The following is a 13766-nucleotide window of genomic DNA, read 5'->3' on the forward strand; positions in this document are numbered from 1 at the left end:
CCTGGAACTCTCCAGAGCCTTCCCCAGCAAGCTGACAATTAAACCAGACCTGCTTAAACCCACACAGGCTGGAGCAGGGCTTTTTCTGCATCCACTGCTCAGCTCTGCTCCAAAAGATAAAAAAACCCCTCTGGAGATGGATGAATAAATAATTTTGCAAGATTTTTCCCCTCTGGGTCACTGCAGGGTTGGCAGTGCTGTGGGAGGAAATGAGGGAAGATGTGGGGCTGGCACCAACAGGATCAGCTGGCATGAGGGAGGGCAAAAGGAAAGGAAAAAGGTGGAAATGCAAGCCCAGGACTTGGAATGAGGGATTTTTTTGGGACACTGAGAGGCTGAAAAATGATTTGTAAGTGCTACAAACCTTGTGGTGGTTCTGGCATCTGACTCCAAAGGGAGCCAGGGAGCACTTGGAGGGGAAATGCTTTACAAGGAAGAGAAGAGAGAAACAGAAACCATTCACCTCCACATTCCCCAGCACTCCAGGCCCTCAAGCATGGCCAACACCTCTGGAGCCACAGCAAGGGGGTGAGAAGCCCCACAAGTGGGGTTGGAGAGCTCAGCAAAGGTGGGATGTGACCCCAGGCCAGCAGTGCCCATCCAGAGATGCACAGGAAGCTCCTGGCTTTGCCTTTTCCTGCTAGCCCCAGCGAGCAAAGTTATGCAAGATCAGAGCTGAGGCTTCAGCCAAGAACTTTTATGTAAGTTCCCTCCTTGGCTTTGCACAGCTCCACTCCCACAAGGAGCTGGGCACGACCAGGAACCGGCTCCTCCTTGGCTCTGCCAGGGTTTCAGCCAGCCCAGTTTAATTAAATATCTCAATTTTATCCTTGTCCACGCTCCATTCTCTTGGCCAGGAGGAAGAGGATGCTCCTGCAGCCAGGCAGGGCTCTCTAACAATGGGAACAGCCCTGAGAGCAAACTGACCTGGAATTTTGTACCTCCAGGGCACTGAGAAGGGTGGAGAGACTCCCCCAGTTCCTGCTCCTATCTGAAAAATGAGGAGATAAGTCCTTATCTCACAAAAAAAAAAGAAATCAGAGATGTGGAATGGCTTGGGATGGAAGGAGCTTCCACCAGCCCAGGTTGCTCCAAGCCCTGTTCAGACTTCCAGGGACACTTGCAGGGATCCAGAGCAGCCAAAGCTCCTCTGGGAATTCCATCCCAGCCCCTTCCCACTCTCCCAGAGAATTCCTTCTCTACATCCACCCTAAATTTCCCCAGAGAATTCCTTCTCTACATCCACCCTAAATTTCCCCTCTTTCAGCTCAAATCCATCGCTGCTGTCACTGCAATTCCATGGTTGGTTCTGGAATGCCCAGCCAGTGGGTTAAGCTCATCCTCACAGCCAGCTCCCAAATAATTAATGAAAATGATGGATCAACAACTCCCAACATTCCAAGAATTCAACCCTGTGACCTCTGTGCCACCTTCCCTCTGCACACAAACCCAGGTGTTGCATCCGGGCTTGTTGGAACAGTGAAATCTGCAGGTCTGGGGTTTGTAAATCCACCAAGGGCATCCAAACCCAGGGCCAGGAAAAGGCAATTCCTGCTCCACCAGGAAAAGGCAATTCCTGCTCCACCAACAGGACATTGCTGAGGGCCAATCCACAACAAAAGGACACAAAAGCAAGAGAAGTTTGAGGTGTGAAATGGATGAAAAGGTCAGGTGTGCCCAAGGGAAAACGAAAAGGAAATTAAAAGGGAAATCAAAGGGATCTCTCTGCTGGACTCCAGGGCAAGATTCCATTTCCTGCCAAATTAACACAGATTTTATTTGTCAGGCCATGAGCAAAGGGGTGTTTGCAACACTCTGAGAGGACATGGATAGTTAAAGATGGGAGAAATTGGGAAAAAGCTGCTTTTCCACCACCAGCAGCGCTCATCCCTCAGTGCCACATAAAAATCCCACAGGAAAAAAAAAAAAATCCCATTCCTCCCTACCTCAGTCCTTAAAATGCACTTAAAATTCAGCTTCACCAGGGCTGCCCCATCCCCACCTCCAGAGGAGAAAACAGAGTGATCCACAGATGATTTGTTTATATATCCCAGAGTCCCTGGGCTGGCTGGAGGCAGCAGCTGAGGCGGATTCATTACTGAAAAAGGAGCAGGAGCTCCGTGCCTGCAGTGGCAGCGCTGGCCAAACGCTGCTCCCGGGGGCTGCAGGGAAAGGGATCCCCTCAATCCCCCCAAAAATAACCCCACGGGCTTCAAAATTCACCAAAACAAACCGGAGGGAGGGTTCCCTGCAGCTCCTGATGCACATCTGGGAGAGGATGCAAACAAAGCCCCTTCCCTGCTTGCTCCTCAGCACAGAGCACATGGTGAGAGATGCACTTTGGAGTAAAAAACCACATTTTGGGGCAAAAGCAAGGATTTGGACATTGAGGAGGTTGAATGGGCTGGCAAAGGTAGAAGTATTGCCAGGAAAAGTCCACCAGGAGCCACCCAAACCCCCTGTGAAAGGGAGAAGCAGCTCCAGGGCTGAGCTGGGCACAGCACGAACAGCAGGGTGGGTTTTTTTTTCCTCTTTCCCAATTTCCAAACAGCTCAACGTTATTTTTATCCCAGATTTTATTCCCATTCACACCTAACCTACATTCATCTATTCAAAGCTGAGTCCAGGGCTCACATGGAGCTGGCTCAGAGGGAATAATGTGGAGAAATCCAGCACAGAAAGGCCACAGAAATGACATTTTTTGCTGGGAAAAAGGTGGATTTTCAGCTTTCAGAGTCATTAACAGGGAACAAACCCTTGGAGGCAAGGGATGGATGTCACTGGCACTCCAGCAGTGCTCCAGCCACCCTGCTTTTCCTGCAGCTCCAAACACAAGGACAGGCTGGATCTCAGCAGCGGGGTGATGCTGGAATCCCAGAATTATCCAGCTTGGAAAACCCTCCAAGGTCATAAATTCCAATCTGTGACCAATCCCCAGCTCAGAGCACTGAGTGCCAGGCCCAGGCACTCCCTGGAAACCTCCAGGGAAGGGAATTCCACCACCTCCCAATGCCTATTTATCAGCAACCACCCTCTTTTCCTTGGAATAATCTTTCTTCTTCCCAAAATGATTGAACCACACGAATTTCTGGTCGTTAAACACAAAATTGTCTTTGCTTTAAGAATCCCACCCTGGTTTCTGGGAGGTTTTTTCTCCCCTGAGGTGCCCTGATGTGAGAACCTGCAGAACCAGGTGTGTGTGTTTGTTTGATATCCTGATTTTTCCAAGCTTGGATCAAGCCCTGATAAATAATCTGTGTCATTTTGCAGGGCTGGCACAGGCAGCCTGACCCTGCCATGGCACAGAACTGTTCGTTCCAGCTGCAGGAACTCTGTGGAAAAAAAAACTAAAATGGAGCTTCATCACCTCCCACCCGAGGAAATAATTAACTTCTCCCTTATTAAAATAAACATTAATGTCAAAGAAAAATCTCCAAATGAAGTAAACAACTTCTTGTAAAAAGCAGCAAGAGCTAGGAATTATTATTATTATATTATTATTGCCATTTCCATCTGTTTTCCCCCAGATTTTTGCATGTTCCAATCCTTCTTTTTTGCTCTGGGTAAGGAACCTCCAGATTTCAGAAGCTCCAGAGACTCCCAAATGGAGGGGAAATAAAAACTTCCAGGGCTGAGAAGCAGAACTCTGGAAGTGCTGCAGGAAGACCACGAGATTTGGGGTTATGTGAATTCCTCTGGACCAGCAGCTCCTTTGCATGGATGGAGTTTTTAATGTCCCAGTTTTATCCAGAACTCCCTGCGTGCTTCTGGTTTGGAGAGCTGGCTCTGATCCTCACCTGCAGCCACAGATTCCTTTTTGTAGGGCAACCAGAATTATCTCCTCACAATAACCCTAAAAATACCTGCATTGTAGGAGCTGAATGAATGATTTCTTCGAAGGGGACAGTCACAGCCAGCCCAAAGCAGAGCTGGGATGGAGCGATGGAGCCGTTCCCAGCAGCAAATCTGTCCCTGCCTCAGCAGCTCCCAGGAGTAACACCCAAAATTTGAGGCCACGTTGGGAAAAGCTGGCAGGCCCTGGGGCTGAGCAGGAGCCAGGTGCATTTAAGGCTAAAAAAAGCAGGTGACAGCTCTGTGTATGGAAATGCAAACACAAACAGAGCACAGCCCCGGCCGGCTTCGGGGCTCCCACGGAAACCTGGGCTGCCCAAGAGGCTCCAAATCCACACAGACCTCAGGCAGACATGAATCCCCAAGGAAATATCACAGAATTCCAGAATGCTTTGGGTGGGAAGGGACATTCAAGATGATCTCATTCCAGCACACCTTCCACTAGGCCAGGTTGCTCCAACCTGGACTCGGCCACTTCCAGGGATGGGGCAGGCAGAGATTTTCTGGGAAAACCATCCCAGTGCCTCACCCTCTGAAACCTTACAGCTCCCTGAACTGTGCTCACAGCTCCCTGAAATCTTAGCAGTGATTACCCTGCTTCTGCTGGGAATTTGGCCAGCAAACAGTGAGGCCAGGAGCAAGCAAGGTGCCTTTGCTGAGGAGGATTCCCCAGCAGAGCTCAGGGCCAAGGTTTTGCCACGGCTGCCAATGCCGGTCCCACCAGGTGGAGCTGGAACTCTGCTTCGGGCAGGATTAAACCCAGGAGGGGTTTAATTAGAACAGAGGTGACTTAAGCCACACCAGGCAGCAGCTCCCAGGCTCCTCACAAAGCCCTCCTGGCATGGCAGCCAGGGCTCCTCACACCTCACAGCCTGAATGAAGCTGAACCTAGAGGTGGATCCGTGGTGCTGGTCTGGCTCCTGCTCCTGCCATGGCTCCCCATGGATCAGAGACCTCAAAATACTCTCAGTGGGCACCCTCAGCCTCCCTGAAGTGATAAAATCCACATTTGCTTGCAAGGCCCATCAAGTTTCCAGCTCAGATTTGGCTCCTGATGACCGGCACTGATGCGGATTTTCCTGGGATTGTCATTGAGCCAATCAGTCCAGAGCCTGGACATCACTGAGTGCCAGCTCAGCAAGCAGAGCCCAAAACCCTGCAATTCCAGCCTGGAAAACCTCTCTCTATGAGAGCCTCCAGCTCTACAAACTTTCCAGAGGTTAAAAATCAAAGTATTCCCAGAAAATCATCACTCAGCAAACCCAGGGTCTTCCTCTCATTGGATTCCAGGGAGTTGCTGCAAAGCCTGAGGAAAAAAGGAGGAGGAGGAAAAGGAGGAAAGGAAAAGGAGGGGGAAAGGAAAGAGAGGAGGAAAAGCAAGGGAGGAGGAAAAAAAGAGGAGGAAAAAAAGAGGAGGAAAAAAAGAGGAGGAAAAAAGAGGAGGGAAAAGGGAGGAGGGAAAAGGGAGGAGGAGGAAAAGGAGGAGGAAAGGAAAAGGAGGAGGAAAGGAAAAGGAGGAGGAAAAAAAGAGGAGGAAAAAAGGAGGAAAAAGGGAGGAGGGAAAAGGAAGGGGAAGGAAAAGAAGAGGGAGGAAAAGGAGGGGGAAAAAGGAAGAGGAGGAGGAAACAAGAAGGGGGGAAAAAGGAGGAGGAAAAAGGAGGGGGAGGAAAAGAGAAGGAGGAGGAAATAGGAGGAGGAGGAAAGAGGAGGAGGAGGAAAAAAGGAGGATAAGGAAAGGAAAAGGAGGAAGAAAAAGGAGGAGGAAAAAAGGAGGAGGAGAAGGAAAAAAGGAGGAGGAGAAGGAAAAGGAGGAGGAAAGGAAAAGGAGGAAGTTTAGAGCAAACAGCTGCAGCTACTTTAAAAAAAAAATGAGCTCCCCAAAGGAGCAGGGAGGGGATTCCTAGATGTCAGCAGGCAGGGAAATTCACCACCTGTTTGCCAAGGTTCCAGCTTGGCCACTAATAGCTCATTAATGGAGGCACAGCGGGGGTTTTGTGGAAAAGGCAAATCCTGGGAATGTGAACCCGACCCTGCCACGGCTCCCAAGGGGCTTCTGGATCCCATTCCAAACCTGCTCTAAGCAAACACAACTTTGTGTCCTTCCAAGATCTCTGCTCCAGGGAACAGGCTGATCCACGTGGGAATCCTGGACAAAGCAACCCCCAGAAACATTCCTGCTGGAGCAGCCAGTGTGTGCAAAAAGTGCTCACAGCATGGATAAATGGGAAATGTGAGCACCAAATGATGAATTTTGACACAATCAGGGCCTTGGTTTCTCTTCTCTTCTCTTCCCATCTCTGGCCTCAAACCCTCACCCTGAGTGGGATCCTCACTGGATCCAACTGCTCTGGCTAAAATATTCCATGTGAAGTGTTTATTCCCAGGTTTGGGAATATCTGTACCCACACATCACCTCAGACCACACCGAGGTGCTGATGGTCCAAAGGGAGCTGCAGAGAATTCAAATCTTCCTGGTGGACATCAGCCAGAGCAGTTCTCTTGCAAAGCCCCCAAAAAATTGGGGTAAATGAGTCCCAGAGCTGCTTCCAGAGCTGCACGTGGCAGGGATGGAGCAGGATGAGAGCAGCCTCCAGCTGCTGCTGAAGCAGCAATTGCAGCCTCTGTGCCCTGGTCACTCTTCCTCCAGGAAACCCTCGTGGTATTTTTCCAGGACATCACCTTTGGGATAACATTCTGTTTGAGAAGCCATTTTACCACGTCTTGCTATGCTCAGCAGCTGATAAAAGGGAATATTTTCTGGAGCAATCTAAGTTGACAGCACTTCCTCCTGTTCTCCTGAAATTCACCCTGAACCTCTTGGGAAATTCATCCTGGGAAATTCTCCCCAGATACTCCTTGGAGCAGAGAAAGTGCTTTAAACTCTTATTTTACAGGCTCACCACGCCAAAAGGAACCCCCAGGTGGAAGACTGGTGGAGAATTTTGGAGAAACAACCCCCTGAGCTCCTCAGCATCCCAGTCAGAGGAGATCCCAGCGCCCCTCAATGGAAACAGGGAGATCCCAGAACCCCAGAAAGGTTTGGGTTGGAAAGGACATCAAGCATCACCTCGTCCCAGAAAATCATCACTCAACTGATGCTCCCACCAGGCAGCACTGAGGCTTTGTTTCAGAGGCTGGAAAATCAGAACAGCCTGGACAGCCCAACATTCCTCCTCCTGCCAGGAAAATCCTTAAAATCTGCACTGAGATTTCCTTTATTTTAGAGCATCCACCTTCCATCCTCCACCTCACTCTGCCCTCTGCCCCATGCATCCTGAGGGGTTTTCCCAGGATATTTTCAGGTCCCCCATGCCTGGAAGTGTCCAAGGCCAGGCTGGATGGGGCTTAGAGCAACGTGGGATAGTGGAAGGTGGAATGAGGTGAGCTTTAAGATCCTTTTCCAACCCAAACCATTCCAGGATTCCACACCTGACCCGGCTCACCGGAATGCGCCCCTTGGCAGAGCAATCCTGACCTCCAGGAGCCCCTGGGAGCCTCTGAGAGCCAAGCCCTGCATTATGGGATAACCCTGATGCCTGAACGTGGCCCGTTCCCTCATTCCTGCTGCTTTAATGATGTCGGATTCCATTAGGATCCCAGCCATCCCCGGCCCTAAACACGGGCAGGGAATACCTGGAAAACCGGCCAAGCTGGGAAGGATCCCGGACAAATATAGATCCCCAAGGAGTATCTTTAGATTAGCAGGCAGCTCTGCCCCCACTGAGACCCCAGGATTTACCTAAATAGCTCCTTCAGCACAGCCCAGCGCTCAGAGCTATTTTAAGCCAGCACCCTGCCCTACTTCCTAAGGAACAGCCTTTCCCTTCTCTGTGCAGCCAGAGCAGCCCCAAAGCCACTGCTCTCTCCACTCTGACACCTTTCATGAAATAAAAAAAAATACCCTTTTGGCATGGTATCCAATTAATCTGGCCTCATTTATTGCCACATGGCCCTCCATGGCCTCGAGCAAGGCAAATGGGATTAACCTTTCCCGGGCTGACAGGGAGAAAAATAACATTAAACAGGGGAATCCTGAGGGGCACGACCTTCCCCAGTGCCCTGCCCACCTGCAGACCCACCTGAGGCTGCTGCTGCTGTTCCCAGAGGGAAGGGATAAATCCCAATCCACGTGCCCTGATGCTTTATCACTGTTCCCCAATCACGTTTTGAGCCCAAGGCTGGGTTTGGGGTTTGCCACCAGCATTTCTGTTAATTAGCACATTCATTAGCATGTTTATTAGCCAGCAGAGCATCCCTGGATCCCAGCATGCAGAGATGTGGCAGTTTGAGCCCAAAATGAGGCAGCTCTGGCTCTGTTTGGGGCATGCCAGGAACACAGTTTGTGTCATCCCAAGATATTTGCCTCTGGATTCGTTTTTTGGGATGAAATGCCACAAGATCCAGCAAAATCAGCCCCAAGCTTGGCACAGCCACAAACCAGCCCCTTTTCCCAGCACATCCCATTTATGGATAATGAAGCATCTTTCCTGTTTATACCTAACAATAATAAGAATATTGGAATTACTTGGACAAGTTTTGGGTTTTTTTTCTGGAAACCCCCCCCAAATATCACATTCCCAAGTAATTCCACGGGATCCCATGGGGTTCCTGCTTTAGGGACTGCCTCACCCCACACCTCCTTGAGCTCTGTCCAGCCAAGTTGCTGTATTATGACACAACTTGCTTTTTAGGGATCCCCCTCCACGTCTTGACCCTGGTGGCATTCGCACTTTTCCCTTGGCATCCCAAGGTCCAAGCACATGGACCTTGGCCTTTATGCCACTTTTAGCCATTTTCAGAGCTCCTTTTCCCCCTAGACATCCCTTAATTCCTGCAAGACATCAACACGAAACAAACCAGTGAGTTTAAAACCCCACAATCTCCTTTAAATTTAAGATTTTCCTCAGTTCAAAAGCTACTTTGACTTTCCTATCGGCGCTTGCTCCGTGATGAAAATTCCCAACACCTCCCAACCTGGAGAATATCCAACACTCATGCTCCCAGAGTTGCAGATGATATTAAAAACAAGGTGGGAAGAAAGCTGCACATTTTTCATCCCCCAAAAGCATCTTCAGGCAGTGAGATGAACTGGAAGAGCCTCTGAACTCTCTGAGGAGGCAGGGATTGAGCTGAGGCTGGGTTTGGGCTCCCCAGAGGCTGCATGGAACAAATCCCGTGGGATTTTCTCTGTCTCCAGCAGCTCCAGAGGCACAGGGAGAGGAGGGAGAGGCTCCTCGGGTGTGATTCCACCTGGGCTGAGGGTGGAGGTGTCACTGAGGCTCTGGGATATTCCCAAAAAACCTTGGCTGGGTGTGAAACGGCTCAGTGACAGCATGGAATTGTGAATTACGGAATGGGCTGGGGGATAAGGGGCCTTGAAATCACCTTATTCCATCCCTTAATCAACCTCATTCCACACCTCCCACTGTCCCAGGGGCTCCAGCCTGGCCTGGGCACTTCAGGGATCCAGGGGCAGCCACAGCTGCTCTGGGAATTCCATCCCAGCCAGGAATTCCTTCCCAATATCCCATTTATCCACCCTTTTGTCCCAAGTGCCTCTCCCTGCTGAAACACATCTGGGAGAAATTTCAGGGGGTTTAAAATTCCCACACACACTTTCAATGTCTTCCATTTGGGATAAAAAAAAAAAACAGATTGGACATGGAGAAAGGTGCCTGAAAATCCTTAAGAAAGCACAGCAAAGCACAAATTGGGAAAACCCACTCGATTCCATGACATCTTTGGCTACAGCACCAGCTTTACATCACAATTCCTGGGATTCACCCCCTCTCTAAAAAGCAGGAAACCACTTCAGGAATCCCAGCCAGGAATTAGGGATGTCTCTGACTTCCAACATCAGCTCCAAAAAGAGGGCACTGGATCCTGGCTGCTCCCGGCCCAGCAGCTTCCCAACATTTTGTCCATGCTACACAAAATAATAATAATCACATATAGATTGAGAAAAATCCCAGTGGATTATTTGCTCTGGTGTCTAAATACCAATATCTGAGGTTTTTAAAGGATTTGTCATGGATGCAACTGGACACAGCTCTGCTTCCCAGAGGATTTTACACCTTCTGGCAGGAAGAATGGAGCAGGCGTGCAAAATTCAACCAAAAAATGACAACAAAATTCAACCAAATATGGTTTTCTTTTAATCACCCTGAGCTCCATCCACTGCAGCAGCACCATTCCCACCTGCCTGAATAATGTGGATTTTGTAGGATGTGGATCCATCAATCCCATGGATCCACCAGGTAATTCAAGCCCAATTTTGGGCTAATGCAGACAACCAGACTCCCTAATCCCTCAGATTTCCAGCAGAACCTTCCCAAGTGCTCTTTGGAGACCAAAATTTGGACACAATAGTCTCCATCACTATCAGTTTCCTGCTAAAACTGTGCTGCAAAGAGCAATTCTTGCCTCAAAATTTGAGATACTAATAAAAAGCAACTCCTGACAAATCCCAAAATGAGAGATTTCAAAAGAAGCCGTTCCTGACCTACCCCAAGAGGCAAGATTTTAATAAAAAAAGTTTCCTGAAGCACTCAAAAATGGGAGATTTTAAAAAAGCAATTCATGGCCTAGCCCAAAATTCAAGATTTTAATAAAAATCCATTCTTGACACACCCCAAAATTTGTGATTTTAATAATGAAGCTCCCCCAGTACAAGTTTTAGCCCAAAACTGTATTTCCTCTGACTAAACGTAATTACAGTTCAGGCGTTCTGCAGGGCCCAGGAGATGTAAATATATAGGTTAAACATAGTTAAAATTCCACATCCTACTTAATTGCAGGCATTTTCCACGGAACAAAATGAGCTTTTATCTTCACTTTTTAATTATTAATAACCACGAACAATGTCACCACCTTTAAACAATAACCCTGGCCTGAGAAGGAGATATTTCTCCCCAAATTTCCACAGCCACTGGGGCAATAAGAAGCAATTCTGGGAGGATTTTGGGGTGATTTTGGAGCGAGCAGGCCCTGAACCTCCACCCCACCTGGACAGGGATTAATGACAGCAATTAGCAGGATTTTTGTGGGGTTGCCAAAGCACTGAGAGGGAGCAGCAGGATCCCTGACAGGGATTCCCGGGATCTGGAAGCCCCAGGAACAGGGAGAGCGCCTGGATCCGGCCGACTCAGCTGAATCATAATGGCTGCATTGCCATTACCTTTCCCGAACAAGGCCAACCTAAACACAGGCAGCTGCCTGGGATTTAGCAGGAGATTTACAGGCAGCACCGGCCACTCAGGCTGCCTGGAGACCTACAAATCACCACACCACATGCACGGCCCCAGGAACACCCCGGATCCCCCCCAAATCTGGGAGCACTTTGGGATTATTCCCATTAAAAAAACAACAAACCCTCCCACCGTGGAGCTTCCCCGAGCCTGAGGGGCCTCCACGCTCCGGCTGCCACCCGGATCCCCTTTCCCTGGGTTTGAGGTTATTAACATCAAACATGTGATCGGCCACATGACAGGCTAAAGGCTAAAAAGGAAAAAAAAAAAAATATAAATAAAGAAATAAATAAAAAAACCGCTTGGACACATCCAGAGGGGAAGGGAGAGATGGCAGCGTGGTGGGTACAGCTCCATGGCCGGGGATTACAACCATTCCTGGGAAATCTGCTGCTTTCCAGCGGCCCGGAATGATGGAAGCCATGGCGGGAGGAGGTTTAATAACGGGGTGATTGTGTAACTTGGAGCCTCCCGGCGAAAGTTGAGGCACCCAGTGGATGTTCCTGGTGCATGGGGACGAGGATGGCACCGGATCAATTAGGGCAGCGAAATGTGCATCCCCCCCCCAGCTTTCCTCCTCCTCCTCCTCCTCCCGATCCAGGAGTTTCTCCGCTAACGTATTTCTCTCCTCATTAACTGCTTCGGTGTCTTCTGCTCTTTCCAAAATAGTACCTACTATAACGGGGCCGCAGAGGGGGCCAGCTGGCACCCGCCGCAGGGCATCCAGACACGGAGCAGGGATTTGGGGGAGGAAAGACACGGGGGGCTGGCTGGATCAGGGCAGGGAGGGCTCTCATCCCCCGCTTCCCCCAGATCCTCAGGGGAACCCCAGTTCCACCCAAAGCACCCCAATCTGGGGGTGAGGATCTTGGGGGCTGTGATGAGGCCCAGGCCAGGATGGGGATTCCCCCCCACACAAAAGGGATGTCCCCTGCTGTCACCCCCCCCTCCTTGGCACCGCTGTGCCCACGGCCCCCATCCCACAGAATGGAGGGAGGGGGCTGCATCCTCTTGGACCAGGGGGGGATAAAAATGCCTCCCCTCACCCCTCAGTGCAGGTGCCCCCCACCAACCAGAGATGCCCCCCAAGCCAAAGGCCCCTCAACTCCCCTGCAGAGGTTTCTGACTGAACAGGGGGTGCCCCCCAGCCCGACCCCCCCATCAGGGCTCCCCTTTATGGGGGCTGTCCCATTGGACCCCCCCTCCGGCCACTCCAGGCCTCGCCCTCCCCTCTCTCTTGGGGATGACCCCCCCAAACCACGCTCTCCCCCTGATTTTCCAGCCTCCCCCCACTCAGGGGATGACCCTTCCCCAAAGCAGAGTCCTCCCTAAAGGGGGGGTCACCCACCAGAGCACCCCCTCCTCACCACCCCAAGCATCCCTGCCCCCCCAGCCCTCAGGGCCCTCCTTTACCGGGGGTGCCCCTCCAGATTACCCCCCCAAAATCACGCTGCCCTCGCCCTTCCTCGGTTCCCCCCCACCCTGGGGACCCCCCCTCAAACCAGGCTCCCCCTCCTTTAAAGCTTCCCCTCACCCAAACCAGGCTCTCCCTCCATTAACGGTTCCCCTCACCCAAACCAGGCATCCCCCTCTCTTTCTCCGGGCTTCCCCAGCCGGGGGGGCTCCGCTAACCTGGGGACCTCCCCCAAACCAGGCATACCCCCATATTTCTGGGGAATATACCCCTAAAGCAGGCTCCCCCTCCTCCCATATCACGCTCCCTCGCTCTCCTTTCTCCGAGCTCCTCCAACCTGGGGACCCCCAAATGAGCCTCCCTCCCTTTCTCCGGGCTCCCCCACTTTGGAGGCGCCCCCCTTTAACCACGCTCCCCCCTCAGCCTGGGATCCCCCCATAAAACCACGCTTCACCCCCCCTTTTCTCCGGCCTCCCCTAAACCAGGAGCCCCCCCACAAAGCAGGCAGATTCCCCTTCCCTTTCTCGGGGCTCCCCCAGCTTGGGGACCCCCCCAAACCTCGCTCGCCCCCCGTTTCTCGCGGCCCCCCTCCGCCGAGCCCCCCCCGCGCCCCCCGCGCAGGCAGGGGGCGCCCTCGCCGCCCCCTCACCCTTGACGATGCGCTCGGTGGTCGGCAGCTTGTTGTGGCCGCGCCCGGACATGGTGGCGGTGGCGGCGGCGGCACCGCTGCCCGCCGTGCCCCGCTCCGCTCCCCTCACCCGGAGCGGGGGCCGCGCGGGTGCTCCCGGCGGACCCGCTGGGCTGCCCCGGCGGCGGCTCCGCGGCGCTGCGCTCCCCCGTCCCGCCCCCGCCGCCGCCGCCACACCGCCCTCCGCCCTCTGCCCCCCCACCCGCCCGCGCCTGCGCCACGCCCGCCCCGCCCCGCCCGCCATCTTGGAGGGGAAGGGGGCGTTGCTAAGCAACGGGGGGGCAACATGGCGGCGGCGCTGAGGGGGGAGCGCGGCAATGGCGCTGGGGGTGCTTGGGCAGCCTCGGGCACTGCCCTCGGGCACAGCTTCGCTGTAAGGATCACCCAGTGCCGCCCCTGCTGTGGGCAGGGACACCTTACACTGTCCCAGGGTGGCCTTGGACACTTCCAGGGATCCAGGAGCAGCGCCAGCTTCTCTGGGGATTTTATGCCACCCCCTCGCCACACTCAGAGCCAGGAATTCCTCCCCGGTATCCCATCCAAGCCTACCCTCTGGCAGTGGGAA

General features: G+C 52.2%; 1 protein-coding gene across 1 annotated transcript in view; it reads right to left on the reverse strand.

The window, feature by feature from the left end:
- Positions 1–13323, reverse strand: part of PPP3CC (protein phosphatase 3 catalytic subunit gamma) — a 44487-nt gene extending 31164 nt beyond the window's left edge. The window contains 1 exon segment of the mRNA XM_030964257.1: positions 13163–13323. Coding sequence (XP_030820117.1) covers positions 13163–13214 — 52 coding nt within the window. The 5' untranslated portion in view covers positions 13215–13323.
- Positions 13324–13766: the final 443 nt, after the last annotated feature.

Source organism: Camarhynchus parvulus, chromosome 22, assembly GCF_901933205.1.
Source record: "Camarhynchus parvulus chromosome 22, STF_HiC, whole genome shotgun sequence".
In the NCBI taxonomy this organism is placed as follows: domain Eukaryota; kingdom Metazoa; phylum Chordata; class Aves; order Passeriformes; family Thraupidae; genus Camarhynchus; species Camarhynchus parvulus.